This window comes from Dipodomys spectabilis, unplaced genomic scaffold (assembly GCF_019054845.1).
Source record: "Dipodomys spectabilis isolate Male_0828 unplaced genomic scaffold, ASM1905484v1 ptg000165l, whole genome shotgun sequence".
Classification (NCBI taxonomy): domain Eukaryota; kingdom Metazoa; phylum Chordata; class Mammalia; order Rodentia; family Heteromyidae; genus Dipodomys; species Dipodomys spectabilis.
The window spans coordinates 1,927,903-1,947,894 of NW_024870842.1; the positions used below are offsets into that span (position 1 = coordinate 1,927,903).

At 56.0% G+C, this 19,992-nt stretch overlaps 1 protein-coding gene across 10 annotated transcripts in view; it reads left to right on the forward strand.

Annotated features, from left to right (window-relative positions):
* Adcy7 (adenylate cyclase 7) overlaps nucleotides 1-19,992 on the forward strand; it is a 52,169-nt gene that overhangs the window by 15,719 nt on the left and 16,458 nt on the right. For 6 of the 10 annotated variants that reach the window (XR_006149551.1, XR_006149550.1, XR_006149549.1 and 3 more), the window contains exons 2-24: nucleotides 687-1,118; nucleotides 2,174-2,377; nucleotides 3,535-3,696; nucleotides 4,346-4,495; nucleotides 4,794-4,942; nucleotides 5,319-5,430; nucleotides 7,612-7,739; nucleotides 8,846-9,004; nucleotides 9,140-9,272; nucleotides 11,151-11,342; nucleotides 11,635-11,669; nucleotides 12,123-12,206; nucleotides 12,390-12,462; nucleotides 13,314-13,411; nucleotides 14,291-14,375; nucleotides 14,562-14,687; nucleotides 15,092-15,190; nucleotides 16,004-16,194; nucleotides 16,828-16,921; nucleotides 17,156-17,311; nucleotides 17,938-18,084; nucleotides 18,567-18,671; nucleotides 18,860-18,974. Coding sequence is in view for 7 of the 10 variants with exons in the window: in XM_042693407.1 (XP_042549341.1) it covers nucleotides 948-1,118; nucleotides 2,174-2,377; nucleotides 3,535-3,696; nucleotides 4,346-4,495; nucleotides 4,794-4,942; nucleotides 5,319-5,430; nucleotides 7,612-7,739; nucleotides 8,846-9,004; nucleotides 9,140-9,272; nucleotides 11,151-11,342; nucleotides 11,635-11,669; nucleotides 12,123-12,206; nucleotides 12,390-12,462; nucleotides 13,314-13,411; nucleotides 14,291-14,375; nucleotides 14,562-14,687; nucleotides 15,092-15,190; nucleotides 16,004-16,194; nucleotides 16,828-16,921; nucleotides 17,156-17,311; nucleotides 17,938-18,084; nucleotides 18,567-18,671; nucleotides 18,860-18,974 (2,968 nt within the window). In the remaining 3 variants the exon portion in view is untranslated. Of the gene's footprint in view, nucleotides 1-686; nucleotides 1,119-2,173; nucleotides 2,378-3,534; nucleotides 3,697-4,345; nucleotides 4,496-4,793; nucleotides 4,943-5,318; nucleotides 5,431-7,611; nucleotides 7,740-8,845; nucleotides 9,005-9,139; nucleotides 9,273-11,150; nucleotides 11,343-11,634; nucleotides 11,670-12,122; nucleotides 12,207-12,389; nucleotides 12,463-13,313; nucleotides 13,412-14,290; nucleotides 14,376-14,561; nucleotides 14,688-15,091; nucleotides 15,191-16,003; nucleotides 16,195-16,827; nucleotides 16,922-17,155; nucleotides 17,312-17,937; nucleotides 18,085-18,566; nucleotides 18,672-18,859; nucleotides 18,975-19,992 lie in introns of those variants that run through there. The other 4 variants (XM_042693410.1, XM_042693411.1, XM_042693412.1 and 1 more) reach the window with 4 other exon arrangements.

Below are 19,992 nucleotides of genomic sequence, written 5' to 3' on the forward strand. Positions count from 1 at the left end.
ACTCAGGGTCTGGACATTATGCCTGAGCTTTTTTTTTTTTTCCCCTCAAGGATAGCACTCTACCACTTGAGCCACAGCTCCACTGCCAGCTTTTTGGTGATTAATTGGAAATAAGAGTTTCATGCTCTTTCCTACTTGGGCTGGCTTTGAACCATGATCCTCAGATATCAGCCTCCTGAGTAGCTATTGTTACAGATAGTAGTTGTAGTTTTATTTTAAAATTTTCCTATGGTGCTAATTGGGTTTAAGCTCAGTGACTCACATTTGCTAGGCAGGTGGTCTACCACTTGCGTGCCTTCTGATTTAGGTAAATGTCAGGTAGGGCCTGACATTTGCTGGAGACTTGCTTTGGACCACTATTCTCTTACCACTGTCTCCTTTGTAGCTGAGATCACAGGTGAACTACTATGCCTGGCCTACTGGTTGAGATGGGTCTTGCTAAATTTTTTGCCCAGAATGGCCTCATGCTCTACCTTTGTGGCAACTGGGATTACAGGCGTCCATACCTGATCTACATAGTTCATTTTTAATGAATTTGAATTAACTTGTAAATAGCCACACATGGATAGTGGCTCCCTTAAGGGTCACTGTAATTCTAGAAATGCCTCTCTTGGCCCTGCTCTCCTCCTCATGACAATTCTGCTATGACTTGGCTGGTTGTCATCAAATCTGCTTTGTCTCCACAGAGCTAAGGATTTCTTGTGTCTGGTCAGCCCATCCTGGATGCCCGGGAAGATGTCGGTGGTGCAGTGAATGCAGCCTGGTGGCTGGAGAGTGCAGCTGCATTGCCCATGGAGCTGCAGGCCCCGGAGGCCTCTGCCCAGCTCCTTTTACCAGCTCTGGAGAGGCCAGAGGCTTAGACTCAGAGAGGAGGGTATTGTGGACAGATGCCCCCACACTGTGGGAGCTCCTGAGCTAGTTGGTGAGCCAGGGCTCTGGAGAGGAAGATGCCAGCCAAGGGGCGCTACTTCCTCAATGAGGGAGAAGAGGGTCCTGACCAGGCGGCACTCTATGAGAAGTATCGCCTCACCAGCCAGCACAGACCGCTGTTGCTGGTGCTGCTGGTGGTGGCCGTTGCTGCCTGCGTTGCACTCATCGCCATCACCTTCAGCCACAAGGTGAGTCCCTGGGCAGCATCAGGCTGCACATGGGTGGGGACGCTGTTCTTCAGAGCTCAGGCCAGCTGTTAATTTTCCCAGCGTCTTAGATGTCTCCTCTTGAAATGCTCTACAGAGTTCAGGTTGCCAGAAGATAGGTCAGTGTGAAATGAATTTAAAGTCTGGAGAGGTTTTAGGTATTGCATTCATCGGGCCAGATAAACTGTCCTTCCATTTACCACCATGCAATTTGGTCTACTACAGACCTGAGTTCAGGGAGAGATGGCTTGTGTATCTGTCACTCTTCCATACTTCCCAGACTATGGCAGACATCAGTAATCAATACCTGCACTTTTGAGCCTATCTCAGAATTCTTCGCACAGCTTCCACCATCCTTTCTGATCTTGGCTTGGCACTTGCCTCGCTGCAGCCACTAGCTGGGTGCGGCTATTCAGCCCTTGGCATCTGACATCTGACTGGGTGCCTACAATTTAAATTTTCTTATTGGTATAAATTTGATTAGAGAACTATGGAAGAAAATAGATTGTAGAAAATTAATCTGTGTCAAATGGCTGGAACCCTTCAGGGGTCACTCCCCAGATCAGCCTCTCTCCTCCTGGGGATTTTGGGGTCCTAGGGACTCTGGGTGCAGTGCCAGTTTTGGGACCTCTTCCTAGCCCCTCCATAGCCCTCTGTGCCTTTGTTTGAGCACCTGTCTGTGGGGGGAATGCCTGCCTTCATCCCTCCTTCTGGAAGAATCGATTGCAACCTCTTCTTCTCCAGGTGCTTTCTGAGACTTTGCCTAAGAGGAGGCCCTGACTACTGTCATGTCACCAGTCACCTGCAGGTGCACACAGAGCCCAGCTCTGCCTCCTAGGGCCATGATTTCCTAGGGTAGGGTGAGGAGCGTGCTAGGCTTCTGAGGAGACTGGTAAGGGTAGCCCTAGCGGAGGTGATAGCCTCACAGCCCTGAGGTTAGGAGAAGCAGAGGCACCAGAAGTGGGGCTGGGCAGGCTTCCTGGAGAGCTAGCACCTGGGACAGAGGCCAGGCATTCCGTGTCTGTTTGTTCCGCCAGGACTCCTCTGGACACCAAGCCATCCTGGGCACAGCATTCTTCACACTCATGGTGTTCACAGCTCTCTATGTGCTGGTGTACATTGAGTGCCTTGTGCAGCGATGGCTGTGGGCCCTGGCACTGCTCACCTGGGCCTGCTTCATGATGCTGGGCTATGTGCTGGTGTGGGACTCCTGGAAGAGGGCAGCCTGTGCGTGGGAGCAGGTAACAGGGTGGGACCTGCTCTGACATGGGGAGCAGACCTATGCTCACACGTGGCTGTGGCTCTGGGTCATGGCTCCGGGAGGAGGATAGGCCCCAGGCTTCTTTGGCCCTACCATTCTTTCTGTTGATGGGGCTAAAGTGGGAGTAACCCACTTCTGGCTGGAATGACTCTTTGTTTTATTATAGATCTATATCTATATATAGTGTGCTAGTCCTGGGCTTGAACGCAGGGCTTAAGTGCTATCCCTGAGCTTTTTTGTTCAAGGCTAATGTTCTACCACTTGAGCCACGGCTCTGCTGCCAGCTTTTTGGAGTTTCATTGGAGCTAGGGGTCTCACAGGCTTTCCTGCCTGGGCTGCCTTTGAACTGTGGTTCTTAGATCTCAGCCTCCTGAGTCTGTCGTATTACAGGTGTGAGCCACTGGTTGAACCCTGGCTGGCTGGGGTGTTTTTGAGTGGCCCCCTGTAGAGATGACAGAGGGCACAAAGGCACCAAATGGCTCCTGTGCCCAGAAGGGCTGAAGGCCAGGCATGCTGGCCCTAGAGCTCCAGGAGAAGCAGCTGCATTCTCACCCATGCTTCTCCCCCCTGAGTTAGCCACCTCAGCTGAGGACAGGCCTGTTCTTTTCTTTTTTGGTCTGCGACCAGGACTTGAATGCTATGCCTGACACTTTTGCTAACTGGGCTTGGCTAACTGGGCCATGCCTCCATCCCCAAGAGCCTGTTCTCAGTCTACTTGAGACCCAGGCTATGTCTCCCTGGCCTGGTGGCCATTGTGGTCAAGGGTGCTACACTGTGTTCCTGCGCCGGTGGCTGTGTGGGGCAAAGCTCTTGAAACACGCAGACTGCAGGCTATTGGGGGAAGTGGCGCTGCCCTGGAAGGGGAGGATACAGGGGAGGAGGGAAGACGGCTGCAGTGGGAGGTAGCGTGTCTCCATCCCACCAGGGATGATCCTCCCTGAGTCATAGGCGCATGGCATCTTGCTCCTGGGGGCTCAGCTCCAGCATGTAGTGGTGGTGGAGATTGTGGCCTAGGCTGTCTTGTGGAGAGGGGCACCCTGCGCACAGAGGGCCTGGGTGGGGGCTGTCCCATAGTTCAGCTTTGGTTGTGCCCCAGGTAGCGTGGCCAACTCCAGCCTCTTGGCCCGTTGTCCCTAGGTGCCCTTCTTCCTGTTTATCATCTTTGTGGGGTATACGCTGTTGCCCCTCAGCATGCGGGGCGCCATCACCGTGGGGGTGCTTTCCTCTGCCTCCCACCTCCTGGTGTTCGGTGCTCTGATGGGGATCTTCACGAAGCCCTTCGTCCAGGTGGGGCTGCAGGTAAGTGGTTTGCTGGGGACAGGTTAAGGCCTCTGAGGAGGGCATGGGTTACCAGGGCCCAGAGTGGGTAAACTGGGTCCAGAGTCCTCAGTGCTGGCCTTCACGCTGCTGGCGCGGGTGTTTCTGTGAGCCCAGCCCCTACCTGCTGGGTCAGTGCATTGTCATGGCATGAGGTCCTGCTCCCCAGGCTGGGTCAGGGTGTGGGATATGCTGCGCTGGGTCTGTGCCTTTGTGTTGAGTGGACAGATGTACACATAAGTCAGCAGGGCTTAGGGATTCAGTGTCCTTTTGGATGCCTCCTTCCAACGCTTCAGGCACCCAGTTGGGTCCTGCGCTTCAGCACTGATACTCTCAGCACTTGGCTCTGTGAGGGGTTCACTCTCTCCCCCTGGAAGTTCTAGCTCCCCAGGCTCTAGTGTCTGAGCCCCACTGGACAAGACAAGCACTAGTGATGCAGAGAAGACCCAAGTCCTGGTCCTGTAGCCACAGATGACTTAGGAGACCAGCTCCTGTCTGGGCCTCAGTTTCCCTGAGTGGGCTAGGGTAAGGGGTATGGGCAGAGTGGCTTCAGCATCTGCCAGGGGGCTGGTGCTGGGGTGAAATGGACAAGTCAGACTGGATGCTGAGCCCAGCCCTCGGCCCCTCCCAGCTGCTGGCCAACACCATCATCTTCCTGTGCGGGAACTTCACGGGTGCCTTCCACAAGCACCAGATGCAGGATGCCTCCCGGGACCTCTTCACCTACACGGTCAAGTGCATCCAGATTCGCCGGAAGCTGCGTGTAGAGAAGCGCCAGCAGGTGAGGGGGCCCTGCTTCCCCAAGGGGCCACAGCTTGGCCATTCCCCCCGCCCCTCCATAGAGGTGCTGGTTGAGAGCCATGTCAGTCATGAGCTGACCCCAATCGGGGCCAACAGGGGGCTGCTGGGACGGGAAGCTGTGTGTCCACCTGGGCCAGTGCTGGACATTCGCAGACAGAGAATGTGGGCAGAGTGAGCAAGAGGGCAGCAGGCTGGTTTCCAGGTCGGTCAGCCTGGAGTTTTGATGCTGCCTTGCTTGTCCTTCTTGGTCCCTCTGCTGGTCTGCCCATTGTGCCCAGGAGAACCTGCTACTGTCTGTGTTACCAGCCCACATCTCCATGGGCATGAAGCTAGCCATCATCGAGCGGCTCAAGGAGAACGGCGGCTGCCGTTACATGCCCGACCACAACTTCCACAGCCTCTATGTGAAGCGGCACCAGAACGTCAGGTGGGTGATGCGCCCCCCCCCCCCCACTGAGCCGGGCCCACTCCCCAAGTGCCAGGAGGGCAGTTGGGGTCCCTCCTGCCTCATCTCCCCAGCGGCATCCACTCACCCAGCTCACCCTGCTGGTCTTATCTGGGCTGCAAGAGTTGGCTGATGGGAACAGGGAGGTCTGCTGAAAATCCCAGCTCTGTTCCTTGAGCCTGGGGGTTTTCCCTCCTGCCTGGCAGGGCTAAGGGTACTGGGCTGCCAAGGAGAGCCTGCTCTCTGCCTTCCACAGTGGTAAGCTGGGTCCAGACCTTCCTGCTCCGGAGGAAGGCAGGAGCAGCTTGGGTCCAGGGCTAGATGCCCACTGCCTAACCTGACCTGCACCCCACCCCAGCATCCTGTATGCAGACATCGTGGGCTTCACCCAGTTGGCCAGTGACTGCTCCCCCAAAGAGCTGGTGGTGGTACTGAATGAACTCTTCGGCAAGTTTGACCAGATTGCCAAGGTGAGCACTGAGGGCTACGCGCCAACCACCACAAGGCCTCTGCTGCCTCCTCCACAGGAGGAACAGGATTCGAGGCTGTGGCTTAAATCTAGTGCCCCAGCAGCAAACCTCTTGGGGGGGGGGTAGATGTGGGATTGGGTGGCTGTAGCAGTCAGGACCTTGTTTCTGCTCCAGAGACTGGAAAGACACTGACAGTGCACGCCTAGGGAGCCACAGGGCCCCGCAGCTCAGCAGGGTGTAGAGGAAGAATTGAAGGGGGGCGGGGCAGGTGGCCTCATCCGGTGGCCTGAGAGATGCAGAGGACATGGTCTGAACCAGAGTCTGTGTGTGACAAGGCCTTAGGTGAATCATGGCTGCACAAAAGTTTGAGAAACCAAAGAAAGAGACCCAGGGAAGAAGGGAACAGTGTCTAGGCAGAGGGGAACAGGGTGTATAAAACTTGAAATGGAAGCTCTGTATGCCAAGGAATGAGCCGAGGACAAGAGGGACAGGACCACAGTGTCGGACACGCGTGGAGTGATGGTTGGGGTGGTAGAGGCTTCGAGCCTCGGTCTGCCCTCCTGCGGCTCTCAGCGCTCAGCTTACGTGCTTTAAAGAAGGCTGCAGAAGTGTGGCCAGGTATCGGTCAGGGTGGGCTTCCTGGAAGACATGGCTGTGGAGTTGCGTAGAAGCAGCTGTTTTGCCTTCTAGACTGGTGGATGGGCATGTAAGGAGGTGGGGTGGTTTGTGAGCAGAGCTCTCAGACCCCACAAGGCCTCAGAACCTGTCCCCAACAACTATATGTAGGGGACACGGCAGACTGCCAGGGTGTGAGGTGCTGCTGAGGCTCAGGCTTCCCTTGGGTCCAGCGGTGTTACGGTACCTGAGAAAGGGTGAAGGGTGCTGGAGCCCAGCCCCTCTCCACACTGTCTTTTAATTTCTTCTGGACACTCAAGAGCTTGGCATGTAATTGGGTGGTGGAGGCTCACATGGGAAATCCTAGCTACTTGGAGGCTGAGCTCTGAGGATCACCGTTTGAAGCCAGCCCGTGCCGCCAAGTCCTGTGAGACTCTTACCTCCAATTAATCACCAGAAAGCTGGAAGGGGAACTGTGGCTCCAGTGGTAGACTGCTAGCCTTGAGCAAAAAAGCTCAGAGACAGCGCCTAGGCCCTGAGTTCAAGCCCCAGGTTTGGCCCAAAACAAAAAACAAACAAAAGAATTTGGCATGTGCCAACCAGGGCCATCAGGAAGCACTGAGCACATACTGAAATTGGGGTAACTAGGAGGGCTGGGTGAAGGGACTGTTCACAGTGAAGGCGAGCTGTTTCATGTCTGGGCACTGGGTCAGGGCCAGATGGTCGCTGCTAGGGTAGACCCTGCCCCCACCAGGACCTGGCAGCCCTGCCACACTGACTGAGGGCTGGTTGTCAGATCAGCATCTCAGATCCTCATGCAGTCCTCCAGCCCCTCCCTCGATGAACATTTTCCTTCTCTGCCTCTCCTCTTCACTTTTGCTCTGCTCAGTCTCCCTTTGCCCAGCCTAGCAGCATGGCGTCTCTTGGCCAGATACCTGTTGACCAGTGGCTTAAGGATACCCACTTTTACTCAGTCCATGCAGGCCACCTTGGCTGCCTGGCTGGCTGTTCAGTAGCTTTCTAGCACAGGGCCCTTACATGAGCCTGGAATGCTCTTCTTCTAGGTGCTGGTGTGGCGTGCTTGCTCTGTTCTGCTAGGTCTGGTTCAGATATCACCTTCGCTGGGAGGCCTCTGGCTTTTTGAGCCCCCTGGCACCTCGCCTTTGGGCACAGCATTGATTGTCTTTGTGTAGCTCAGTGCCCAGACCCACACCCATCAGCCTGGGTGCCCACAGTTGCACAGGTCAACGCCTGACCTAGTCCAGGGCCAAAGTCCACAGCAGGTGCTCAAACATTGCATAGACAATGGAAATGAAGGCAGCCCCTCCTGCAGAGGCCCTTACTAAGCCACTCTCATCGCAGATAGAAGCTGGGGCTTCCTCCTGGTGAGGCAGGGCCTCACCCAGCAGGACCCAGGGGTCCTGATCTCCCTCACCAGCTCAGAAGCCATTCCTGATGCCCAGAGCCGCAGGAGGCAGGTCATGGCCAGGAAGGAGTCCAGATCATGTCCAGGATGTGGCCCCAGTCCAGGCCTGGCTCTGATCAGGCCTCTGCCTCACCCTGCAGGCCAACGAGTGCATGCGGATCAAGATCCTGGGTGACTGTTACTACTGCGTGTCTGGCTTGCCCGTATCCCTGCCCACCCATGCCCGCAACTGTGTGAAGATGGGGCTGGACATATGCGAAGCCATCAAGTAAGTGCAGAGGGCATGGCCAGGGGCATCTTACCTGAGGCTGCCACACAGGAGGGCCAAGCCCAGGCTTCTGGCCTCTGGCCTCCCCCCTCCCTCCCTCCCTCCTTCCTTCCTTCCCTCCCTTCTTCTCCAGGGACTCCAAGACTGTAGCATGGCAGAGGCACAGAATTGGATGATGTGAAAATAGGCAGCTGGGCTTTGCCTTTCTAAAGACTTAGTCTATTTGACAGCAAGAGAGGCTCAGGGCAGACAGCAGGAGAACCTTCCAGACTGGGTCTAACACCTAGGCTCCATCTCCTTCCTGTTTCTCTCTGGAAGCCTCTGAGTCCAGCTTCATGGAGTTGGAAGCCTGATGGGCTCCTCCCTGTGAGGTGCTCCAGGTCTGTGGGCCAGGTCACTGTCGTGGTCACAGGTTGTGGCAGTCATATGGACTGGGCTACATGGACAGTGTGGGAAGGCAGGGCTGTTGGAGCTCCCAGGGACACCCTTGGTGCCAGTTCATGCTTCATCCTGGCGTCTTCCTACAGTGGCTGGGACAGCCAGGAGAGTCATGGCAGATTTGGGTCTAGCCTGGCCCTGCCACCCACGAGACCCGGGCTGCCTGACTCAGCACTGTGGCGGTGTCTACCCTTTGCCCACTCTGGGTGTCCCTAGCAGGTTCCATTCCTCCTTAGCCCTGTTGGTAGACGTGGGTGCCAGCTGCTCCCCTGCCCCTTGTGTTCTTGCTGGGGATGTAGAGGTCACCTTGTATGTCTATGGAATGGGGGTGGGGGGTTGCAGAGGGCTCCTAGTCCTGGAAGTGTAAGAAGAGAAGCCCAGGGCTCCTTGTCTGTACTGGGTGCGGGGCAGCATCTTGTTCCTTTTTGTTGTTGTTGTCGGTCGTGGGGCCTGAACTCTGGGCCTGGGCGCTGTCCCTCAGCTCTTCAGCTCAAGGCTAGCGCTCTACCACTTGAGCCACAGTGCCACTTCCCCTGCCCTGAGAGCTGCAGTGACTGGAATGTTGGGGCAGCCCTTGCCTCACTGCCCAGCCCTTGGGGGAGGGAGCCCTGTCCTTACCCCCCGCACTCTGTCTCATGGCTGGCATGGGGGACTTGCTTCTGCCCCAGGCAGGTGCGGGAGGCCACGGGCGTGGACATCAGCATGCGTGTCGGCATCCACTCAGGGAATGTGCTGTGTGGGGTCATCGGGCTGCGCAAGTGGCAGTATGACGTGTGGTCCCATGATGTGTCTCTGGCCAACAGGATGGAGGCGGCCGGAGTCCCAGGGTGAGGCTTTGCTGGGTGTGGGTGGAGCCTGGGCCTCACATGGGGGCGGAGGAGGCCAGGTGTGAAGGCAGTGGGAGGAGCCCTCCCCCCCCCCCCCCAGGGTTGTGCTGCTTTCTCTGACTCGGGTCTCTCCAGCCGGGTGCACATCACAGAGGCGACACTGAACCACTTGGACAAGGCCTATGAGGTGGAGGATGGGCAGGGGCAGCAGCGGGACCCCTACCTGAAAGAGATGAACATCCGCACTTACCTGGTGATCGACCCTCGGGTATGTGGGCTCCCGTGGCTGGAGGGAGGCTGGGCTGGGTGATCCTGGAGTAGCATTCTCACACTGGAGAGATGACATGATGGACAGAGGGTGGATTTCAAGTCCGTGGAAGTGGCTGGCTGGCTAGGAACCCACTTCCTGTGGCTGTGCATAGAGTAGGGGCTAAAGGCCAACACCTCAGCTTTCTTTCCTGTGAAATGGTGCCCAGCTGGGCCTGCCGGGTGAGGGGAGACCCTGAGGCTGTAGCATGTCCCGAGACACTTTTTTTTTTGTCAGTTGTGGGGCTTGAACTCAGGGCCTGGGTGCTGTCCCTGAGCTCTTTTGCTCAAGGCTAGTGCTCTAACCACTTTGAGCCACTGCTCCACTTCTGGTTTTTGGCGTGGTTAACTGGAGATAAGAGTCTCACAGGGACGTGTCTGCTTTGAACTGTGATCCTCAGATTGCAGCCTCCTGAGTAGCTAGGCTTACAGGCGTGAGCCACCAGCGCTCAGCTTCAAGACACTTTTCTAACACATTGATTTAGTTAGACTCAGGAAAGCCCGGCTGGCCAGGGAGCCCTAGGCAGGGAGCTGAGAGGGTCTTGGGCTCCAGGCTCCCCGTCCATCTGCGCAGTGCTGCCTCCCCTTCTCCTGAGACCCAGCTTGTGGTGATGGGAGGGCTGTGTGACCTGAGTGAGCCTGTGGGTGCCTGGCCTGTCGCTGCCCCAGTCTGGCTGAGGCTGGTGAGTCATCCTTGGGGCTTGCTCAAAAGTGCAGGCCGCAAGCTCCTTCCAGCTTCCTCTTGCTCAGCCTTAGCCATTGCTGGGGGGCAGCCCCGGAGCCCCTCCACCATGCCTGTAGCCTCGCTCTGCTGAGGTCACATTCACATGGCGTTAGAGCCTGGGAAAGCCCCTGTGGGGTCACTGACCTGCTCCTCCAAGGGCCCCCAAGGGTCCTATTGAATCCTTTCCTTATTTATTGTGACCCCAGCTTCAAGAGCAGGTTCCCTCTCTTCAGGCTGCTACCCAGCTCAGAGCAGGTGCTCGGGTAGCTTTGGAATGGATCAAGCAACCCCCAAAATTCCAAAACCCACCCCTGGAGGCTAATCGAGTGAAGGAGTCTAGCAGAGTTGCTGATGAGGGTGTGGCAGGCTCAGAACTCCCACAAGGAGGAGATGTCTGGAGTCCCTGTTGGGAGAAGGGCAGAAGGGAATCTGTAGACCCCACTGTGTGCCAAACTCATCTCTGCTGATCTCAGGGCTCTTTCTCCTCCTTTCCTTGTGTCCAGCTCTTCCTGGCAACTTTGCCTGGAGACACCAGGGGCTGTGGAGGGTGTCTCGGGCTCAGTGGCCCAGAAGAGGAGCCTGTAGGCCAGGCTAAGCCACAGGTGCTAGGCAGGGAATGTATCCAAGCTGGAGGCTGGAGTCTACCTGGAACTTTCTAGAAGGCTGCTCTGGAGGTCAGCTGGTATCTCGGTTGCTGTGTCTTTGTGAGTGCCAGCAGCTCTCCTTTCCTGCCTGTTTCTCCCCCTTGGAAAGAAGGAACACGTACTGGCCACATGTGGGCAAGACACTTGTGTTTCGCTGGCCTCCTGGCAGAGGCGACAGGGGAATCAGGCCCCAGAGGCCACCTATTTCAAAGAGCCCAAGGGGCAGGGCTGGGCTCTGGACTGGGTGACCACCAGTCTCCTCTTAGCCTGGGGACAGCCATGGGACCGAGCTGGGGTCCCTTGCCTGGGGCCTCAGCCAGCTCCCTCAAACTAGTGCTGTCCCCAGGCGCTGCAGGCTGGAGCTTTGTCTTATTTCCCAGCAGGCTGTGTGGGCAGGGTGACATTTTGGAGAGAGAGTGGAGGGGTGGATTGAGAGGGACATTGGTGGATCAGATTGTCCATGGGTCTACAGAGCCAGCAGCCACCCCCACCCAGCCAACAACCCCCGAGGCCCAAGGGAGATGCGGCCCTGAAGATGCGGGCTTCTGTGCGTGTGACCCGCTACCTTGAGTCCTGGGGGGCAGCACGGCCCTTCGCACACCTCAACCACCGCGAGAGCGTAAGCAGCAGCGAGACACTCATCCCCAATGGGCGCAGGCCCAAGGTAGGTCCCCTCCTGCTCTGGCAGCTGAAGTAGGACTGGGAGCAAATGCTGGGGGTGAGTCCATTCTCTCCCCCACCTCTGTGGAGAGCTGGAGGCATGTGGAGACTACTCCAGGGGGCTGGGGGCATCCCTTGTCCTTTTTCTCCCTAGTTGAGCCCTGGCTCAAGGTGCTGCAGCTTGGACAGTCCCTGACACCTTGCACAGAGGTCAGAGGTGATAAACTCAGGCCCAGGGATCGACCGGGGCTCATGGGCCAGACAGTCACTGCGTCCTCCCCTCCCTCCCACTTTAGGCCATTCCCCTACGGCGCCACCGGACCCCTGACAGGTATGCATAGCCCCCTCCTGGCTGCGTTGTGCCTCGGTCACTTCCTCCAGGCAGGCATCCCGCCCCTGTGTGGGGCAGCCCCACCAGGCTCTGCCCAGCCTCTGTGAACTCTGCTGTTTCTGGAAGAGGACTTCCAGGTCCTTGGGAGAGGGCTATTGGAGGAAGGGGGTGGGATGTGGGCCGACCCTGGAGGGGGGCAGACGAAGCCACAGGCTGGGAGCCGGGAGTCTGGCCTCTGCTTCTGATGGGACCACTTGCTAGCTGGGAGACATGGCCCTTCATTTGTACTCCTGGGCCTCAGTGGTACTCACTCACTTCTCCATTGTCCCAAATGAGGCTCAAGACCTCTGTCATGCGCCTCTTCCCCCACTTGTGGCCAGCTAATCCACACCTGCTCCGGAGTGAGTGGACGTGGGGTTCCTGGGTAGTGCAGTTGGGGGTGTCTGTTTCCAGAAGTGCATCCCCCAAAGGGCGCTCAGAGGATGACTCCTACGACGATGAGATGCTGTCGGCCATCGAGGGGCTCAGCTCCACCAGGTGAGGCCCTGCGATCTTAGCCCATCCTCCACTGTCCCTTGAGTCGGGGGGGGGGTCCTCCATATGGCAGGCCCACCTACGTGCTCATACCTGTGGCTGGGTTCCACTTCCCCAGAGCTGCCTCTTGAGGGTCCCCACTGTCAGACCCCATCTCATGCTGCTGCTCCCCCCTCCCCTGCCCAGGCCCTGCTGCTCCAAGTCTGATGATTTCCACACCTTCGGGCCCTTCTTCCTGGAGGAGGGCTTTGAGCGAGAGGTGAGGCCCCTGGGCAGAGGAAGCCAGGCCTGGGGTGAGGTGTATGTGAGCCCTAGAGGCTCATGGGAGCCTCTACATCTGGTTGCTAGGGTGGGGTGGGCTCAATGCAGCCCCAAACTTGTTGACTCTTTCCAGCTGCTCTTACTCCTTCACCCTTCACCAGGATTTACCCTGTGGGTTTGGAAGATTTTTATTCCATCCAATGCCAGGCAATCAATGGATAGGGCCCAGTGGGCGTCAGGCTTCAAATTCAGTCTTGGCATTGTCAGGACCTGGGGGTTCTCCCGCCTGTCTGCGGCCATGGTTCCTGTTCCACAGTGGACAATGATGTTGTTGTAGGGCATCTCCTGGCTCCTGGTGGGTTGTTATGTAACAACCCACACCCAGGTGACCGGGAGCCTGCTAGGCCCAGCTCATGCACAGGAGCCTGTTCTCCAGGCAGTTCCAGAGCTGTCCTTAGCTTCAGGCTGTGGGGCTAGGCAGTAGGAGGTCTGTGTTCTAGGTGCCAAGATTGGAGGGGAGGGACCAACTTGTCCCTGGGCTCCCAAGTGAGGTCACCAGGAAATGAACTTGGTTCTTGTCCATGGTCTATGAGCTCTTCAGGGGCCTTGGAAATGGAGGCCTGGCTGGGCACGGGGAGGAGGTGATTGCTTTGCAACAGAAATCGAATTGCTAGATGCAGATGAATGAATGCTAATCAGTGGAACACTGGAACTCCCGTTGTGGGGGGGGGGGTGAGGTGGGAGGAGGCATTTTCTTTCCATCACTTAGGTGATGAACTCAAGCAGGGGTGAGGGGAGCTGGGAAGGGAGTCCTGCAGGTGGCTGACCCTCATAGTTTTGTTGCTGCAGTACCGCCTGGCACCCATCCCTCGGGCCCGCTATGACTTCGCCTGTGCCAGCTTGGTTTTCCTCTGCATCTTGCTCGTCCATGCCCTGGTGATGCCCAGGTTAGTCTGAGGTGGGGAAGACGATGGAGCCCACTGAAGTAGAGCTGGAAGGGTCGTATCCCAGCAAAGCTGCACGGGACTTCTAACTCTGGAGTCTTCCAGTGCAGGGACCAGGACCTTGCAGCCCCACTGGAGTTGCCTATTCTTACTTGTAACTAATGTGCCACAGGCCTCCCTGCTGCCTAATGCCTCTCACTTTGCTAAGTTACCTGTTACTTCCGCAGTCACCTCTGGACTTAGATATTTATAATCCTTTAAGGGAATACTGGCATCTCCTTTATGGCCGTGTGTGTGTGTGTGTGTGTGTGTGTGTGTGTGTGTGTGTGTGTGTGTGTGTGTGTGTGTGTGTGTGTGTGTGTGTGTGTGTGTGTGTGTGTGTGTGTGTGTGTGTGTGTGTGTATGGGGCAGGAGGTAGGTAAAGCTCAGGGGTTAATGACATTGACCCTGAGTCAGGAATCCCTGAGATTTGTGCTTGTGCTGAGATTTGTGCTGAGACCTGCTGGCAAGGAGAGAGGGGCTGAGGTCAGAGGGAACAGAGGTCAGCCTCTGAGGCAATTGGGCCAATGTTGTGGCTTTGGGTGTGCTTAATAGAGATTAATAAGGGAATACTTTTATATAAGGTCCCTAGGGTTGGGTCACTTATCATTTCTTGTTGTACCTGGCCCCAAGGGGAGGGCTTGATGCTGGCCACGACCTTCCTGTTTTGGCCTGTCCTTGTGTGACATTTACTGAGGCAGTTGGACTAGTTTTCAAATATCCCTTTGGCTGTGTGCAGAGTAGCCTCCAGGACGGGATAGGCAACTGTGAGCTGGGGATTAGAGGCTGAGAGAGGGGGGGCCTGGGCATGGGATCTGCACTTAGGCCTTTCCTCCTTTTCAGGATGATGCCCCTGGGTGTGTCCTTTGGGCTGGTGTCCTGCCTGCTGGGGCTGGTGCTAAGTCTGTGCTTTGCTACTGAGTTCTTGGTGAGTGTAGCTGAGTCCTCGGCCTGGAGCTCAGTGCTGTGCCCCCCTCCTTTCCTCGGACCCCCAGTGAGCCTTGCTGGTGGTGTGAGCCTTCAGTGTCCTGGCGCGCTGCAGAGCTGTCCTCACTGCCCTGGAAGCCCCTCATCTCAGCTGTGTACCTGGTGACTCCATCTCATGTCTCCACAGAGGTGTTGCCCAGCCCAGGGGATGCTGCAGGCCGTCTCTGGATGGGTGGAGACACGAACTCTTCTGAGGCTGTTTCTGGCTGTGCTGACCATCGGTAGCCTGCTCACTGTCGCCATCATCAACCTGGTCAGTCATGAAAGGGACCCCAGGTGCCCATGGCACACATCCTGGGTGCAGGAGACCATCTTTGACCCTGGGAACCTGTAGTCTCAGTGCCCTCCCAGCTGCATCTGCTGTGACCCCTGCAAGCGCTGCAGTGTGAGCCTGAGAGGTCCCTGGTCCCACTCTGTCCTGGCTCACCCTCCCTGGGCCTCTGTTTCTTTGCTAGCAGGGGAGCTTGGCTTCCTGTTCTATGTTGTCTTGGCTCCTGCTGGATCTGGCTCCTTCTAGAGCCAGTTCCCCCTCGCAGGCTCTCTAGAACGGCTGTGTTTGATGCTTCAGAGCTGAGATGGCATCGGCTGCAGGCCTGCCAGGGTGCCCAGAGTCCCGGTCCCCTGATGCATGTTGACAGGGATCTGTCTCTTCTGCAGCCACTGATGCTCGACTCAGCCCTGGGGCTGCCTGGTGGCAATGAGACCAGCCTGCCGGCCTCAAGGAGCAAGGACAGGACCCTGTGTGTCCTCCTCCCAGTGAGTATCTGTTCTCCTCCCGTTAGATCCCTCTGGGCTCTGTCCTCACTGGGACACTCAGCTCAGCCACTGCAGCTTCTGGTGTGAAGAGCACTGTGTCCAGCCCAGTGTCTCCAAGGGAGGAAAAGCTGGGGCCAGGCAGCTAAGTGTACTTCCAGCTGTATTGGAGGACATCTTTGAGATGCTGCTGCCTCTTCATGAGGAAGTGGGTCTTAAGAGAGGTGGACCAGAGTCGTGTAGGTGGCAAAGCTAGTGCTGGGCTCAAAGACAATCAGGATGGCATGGGGGTATTAGGGGCCGCAGGGAGTTTGCACGTGTCTGTCAAGGGATGAGGTGGGATGGGGAGAGGACAGTGTGACCAAGCTGAGGGGTGGCTGCCTTGGTAGGGTTTAGGGGTTTGTGACTTGGGAATGGAGTGAGGGAGAATTAGGAAGTGGGGTCCGGGTCAGGGTGGAGCGGGACCGTCAGGCTGGGGGATTCCCTGCAGCATGATGTGGACGGGGAGGAATGTGGCAGGGCTGTGCTTGGGGAGGGCAGGCTCATGGCAGAATGCAGGAGGCAGGAGGCTGTTCAGGTGAGCCCATAGCAGCCTTGCCCTTGGCCCATGAAATCTACACAGCACCTACAGTTTCATGCGCTATGGCTTTGAATAAACGAGCTCACTGGCTCTGGGAAGTGGTCAGATGGCCAGAAGGGTGGCAACACACTTGAGCCCTGCTGCCCATAGGGAATTGGGGGAAGTTAGGGGGCTTGGGGGGGGGCTAGTCCTAACACCTCCTGGTGATGGACAGTGGGGTACCACCTCACCCCTAGTACTACAGCTGCAGCTGTATCCTGGGCTTCATCGCCTGCTCGGTCTTCCTGCGGATGAGCCTGGAGCTGAAGGTCCTGCTGCTGACGGTGGCCCTGGTGGCCTACCTGGTGCTCTTCAACCTCTCCCTGTGCTGGCAGGACCACTGTGCCCACAGCCCAGGCAACTTCACCCAGGCCAACACCACCATAAGGTAGGTCCTGCCACACCTCACTGCCAGGACCTGATCATTGCCATCTGCCTGTGGCTAGCTGTGGCTTTGCTCTATCCTTCTTGGGGAGGGTCATCTGTGTCTGGGGTCCCGTTGGACATGGCCAAGGGGCAGTGCTAAGGGCCGAGGCGTGTCTCACTGGTGGGCTCTCTGGGGAGTCTTGGTCACATGGGCCCAGGCTCAACCTGTTTCTGGGGAGCTGAATGGAGGAACCTGAGCCAGCCGAGCCCTCTGAGCTGGATTGCTCATCTGGCAAGCACAGCGCAATGGCCTGGTCCCTTCCTGAGACTCAGGGCGGGCTGGGGCATGGGGGCTTAAGAAGCTCTGGATCAGGGGGTGGGGGCTGTCTCTCTTGAACCATGGCTGACATCTTAGTAATCCATGGAGAAAAACCTGCTCTGCCTGTCAATTCTCTGGCTTCCTGCAAGGAGCCCTGGCTCTCCTTGGACACCCCTCCCCCCAGCCTCTTTGCCCCTTCCTGGGTGACTTAGATCTCCCCTCAGAGAGCCCCTCCCACAGTCCCCAGGGCCCCTCTTCCCTGTGCAGCTGCCCACACCACACATGCTGTCTGTACCCCAGTTCTTAGCGCACCACTGACTCCTGCCCTTCATCCAGCAGTGCACTGGACTATTCACCAAGGGACCTGAAGACCATGATCAACTTCTACCTGGTTCTGTTCTACAGCACTCTGGTCATGCTGTCCAGACAGGTATGCACAGCTCTTTAGCTTCCTGGGCCCCCAGTAGGATAGGCAGGGTGCAGAGGGCCTCACATGCCAAGAAATTAGGCTTGTTGTTAAGGCTGAGGGACTCCCAGTCATCCCCCCCCCTCCCCCAGGCAGCAGCCACAGGCTTGTCATGAGCACACTGTGGGCTAGCCTGGGCTCCCAGCCAGCCCCTCAGGTGGGGCCCGCTGCAGGACACTGACTTTCCCCAGTTTGCAGATCGACTATTACTGCCGCCTGGATTGTTTGTGGAAGAAGAAGTTCAAGAAGGAACATGAGGAGTTTGAGACCATGGAAAACGTGAACCGCCTTCTCCTGGAGAATGTCCTGCCAGCCCATGTGGCTGCCCACTTCATTGGAGACAAGCTAAATGAGGTACGCAGTTAGAATGAAGGGGTGTGGGGTCAGGACACCATGGAGGCAGTGTGTGGTGGTATGTAAACCTGGGCTTGTAGTTGGGAGTCTGGTTAGTGTGTGGCCTTGACTTCTCTGGGATTGTCATGAGGGCCAAGCCTGGAATTTTTTTTTTTTTTTTGGGTCCGGTCATGGGGCCTGAACTCTGGGCCTGGGCGCTGTCCCTCAGCTCTTCAGCTCAAGGCTAGCGCTCTACCACTTGAGCCACAGCGCCACTTCCGGCTTTTTTCTTTTTGCTTATGTGGTGCTGAGGAATCGAACCCAGGGCCTCATGCATGCAAGGCAAGCGCTCTACCACTGAGCCACCTTCCCAGCCCAAGCCTGGGAATTTCTTTGAGACATGACTATTTCCACCAGTGTTCTGCTCAGTGCAGAACCCAGTTTCTGTCTCCTGCTTCCTCTCGCCTGAGTTTCAGGCCCAGCTGGTGCTCACCTAGCCAGACTCAGCTCTCCTCTCCCCACCAGCCCATTCTGAAGTTGCCAGCCAGGGCTGAGGGCTCTGCCCACCCCTCTGGACTGCTCAGCGGCAGCTGTCACTTTGAGGCTCAGTGGTCTTACAGTGCCGTTTCTTCCCTGCCCTGCCACAGGACTGGTACCATCAGTCCTATGACTGTGTCTGTGTCATGTTTGCATCTGTGCCGGACTTCAAAGTGTTCTACACAGAGTGTGATGTCAACAAGGAGGGGCTGGAGTGTCTGCGCCTGCTCAACGAGATCATCGCTGACTTCGATGAGGTGCAGGCAGAGGGGGGGTGGCACAGGAGAGGGCCTAGGTCAACCCCCAGCACCACAGCACACTAGCTAGACAACATGCAGTGTCATGATAAAGGAATGCATTGTGTGCACTGACTGAGCTCACCTTTAATTCAGCTTCTGTGCTGGGCAGCTGCTAAGATTACAGTTAGGTCCTTGGAACAGCCTGACTGGGTGAGGCACTTGTTGCCAGCTACCTTAGAAAACAGGTTGGGCAGAACTCTGCCAACAACTGCCCCCTCCTGGGTAGATCATTTGCTATTTGGCCCTTTCAAGGAGTTCAGAGGAGAGGTGTGTGTGTGTGTGTGTGTGTGTGTGTGTGTGTGTGTGTGTGTGTGTGTGTGTGTGTGTGTGTGTGTGTGTGTGTGTGTGTGTGTGTGTGTGTGTGTGTGTGTGTGTGTGTGTGTGTGTTCTTGCAGCACCTGCGCAGGGCCGCACTGTCTGACTTGCCTGGCTTCCCACAGCTGCTGCTGAAGCCCAAGTTCAGTGGCGTGGAGAAGATCAAGACCATTGGCAGCACCTACATGGCAGCTGCAGGGCTCAGTGTTCCTTCGGGGCATGAGAACCAGGTACTCCCATTACTGAAGTACCCTACTCTGTCCTGTTTGTGGGGGTGGGGATAAAGCTGTTTATGCAGCCCTGCTTCGAGATTTTCGGTGGTGGTGAAGCTCTGTGGGGTTTGGATAGCCCTGTGGGATATGGGAAGATGGGGTGCCTGTGGTCAAGGGGCTGTGAGTGCAGTATGGTCATGCTGCAGGACTTGGAGCGGCAGCACACGCACATCGGCGTCATGGTAGACTTCAGCATCGCCCTGATGAGCAAGCTGGATGGGATCAACAGGCACTCCTTCAACTCCTTCCGCCTCCGTGTCGGTGAGGCTTGGTGGGCAGAGCGGGTAGGGGAGTGGAGCAGCCGCAGGTGTTCCTGGTCTGTCTGGGATCCACTTTTAGTTTTCTGCATGTGGTTGCCCAGTTTTCCCAGCACCAATAGTTAAAGAGGCTATGTGTTTTCCACTGTATGTCTTTGGGCTCCTTTGTTCAATATCAACTGACTGTATGCATGTGGTTTTATTTCTGGATCTTCTATTATATTGGTCTTTGGATCTACTTTTGTGCCAATACCAAGCTCGATAGTAGAGTCTGAAATCTGGTATTGTCATTATCTCCTGCATTGCTTCTTTTGCCTACAATTACTTTGGCTATTCTAGGTTTTTGTTTTCCATATGAAGTTTTGGGTTGTTTTCTATTTCAGGAAAGAATGTTGTTGGGATTCTGATGGGAATTGTGTTGAATTTGTGTATCATTTTTGGCAGTATGGTCATTTTCACAATATTTATTCTACCTATCACAAACAGGGAAGATCTTTCCATTTCCCGGTGTCCTCTTTGGTTTCTTTCTTTAGATTTTTAGTTTTCACAGAATAGTTCCTTTACATCTTTGATTAGGTTAATTCCTAGATATTTTATTCTTTTTAAGATTATCGTGTGTTAATTCTATATTCCGCTACTTTGCCAAAGTGACTTATTAGTTCTAGTTTGGGAGTGGAGTTTTTTTTTTTGGTGGGGGGGGGGGGGTGGGGGTAGTTTAGGTATAAGATCATGCCATCTGAAAATAGGAATAATTTCTTCTTCCCCTATGTAGATCCCCTTTTCTTGTCTTATTGCTACAGATTCCAAACTATACTGAAAAGGAATGGAGAGTGGGCATCCTTGCCTTGTTCCTGATTTTAAGGGAACTGGTTTTAGCTTTTCCCCATTTAGTATGATATTGGCTGTTGGTCTATTTAATATGGCTTTTGTTTTAAAGAATGTTCCTTCTGTTCCTATTTTCTCCAGAGCTTTGAGCATGAATGGATGTTTTGTCAAAAGCCTTTTCTGCATCAATTGAGATA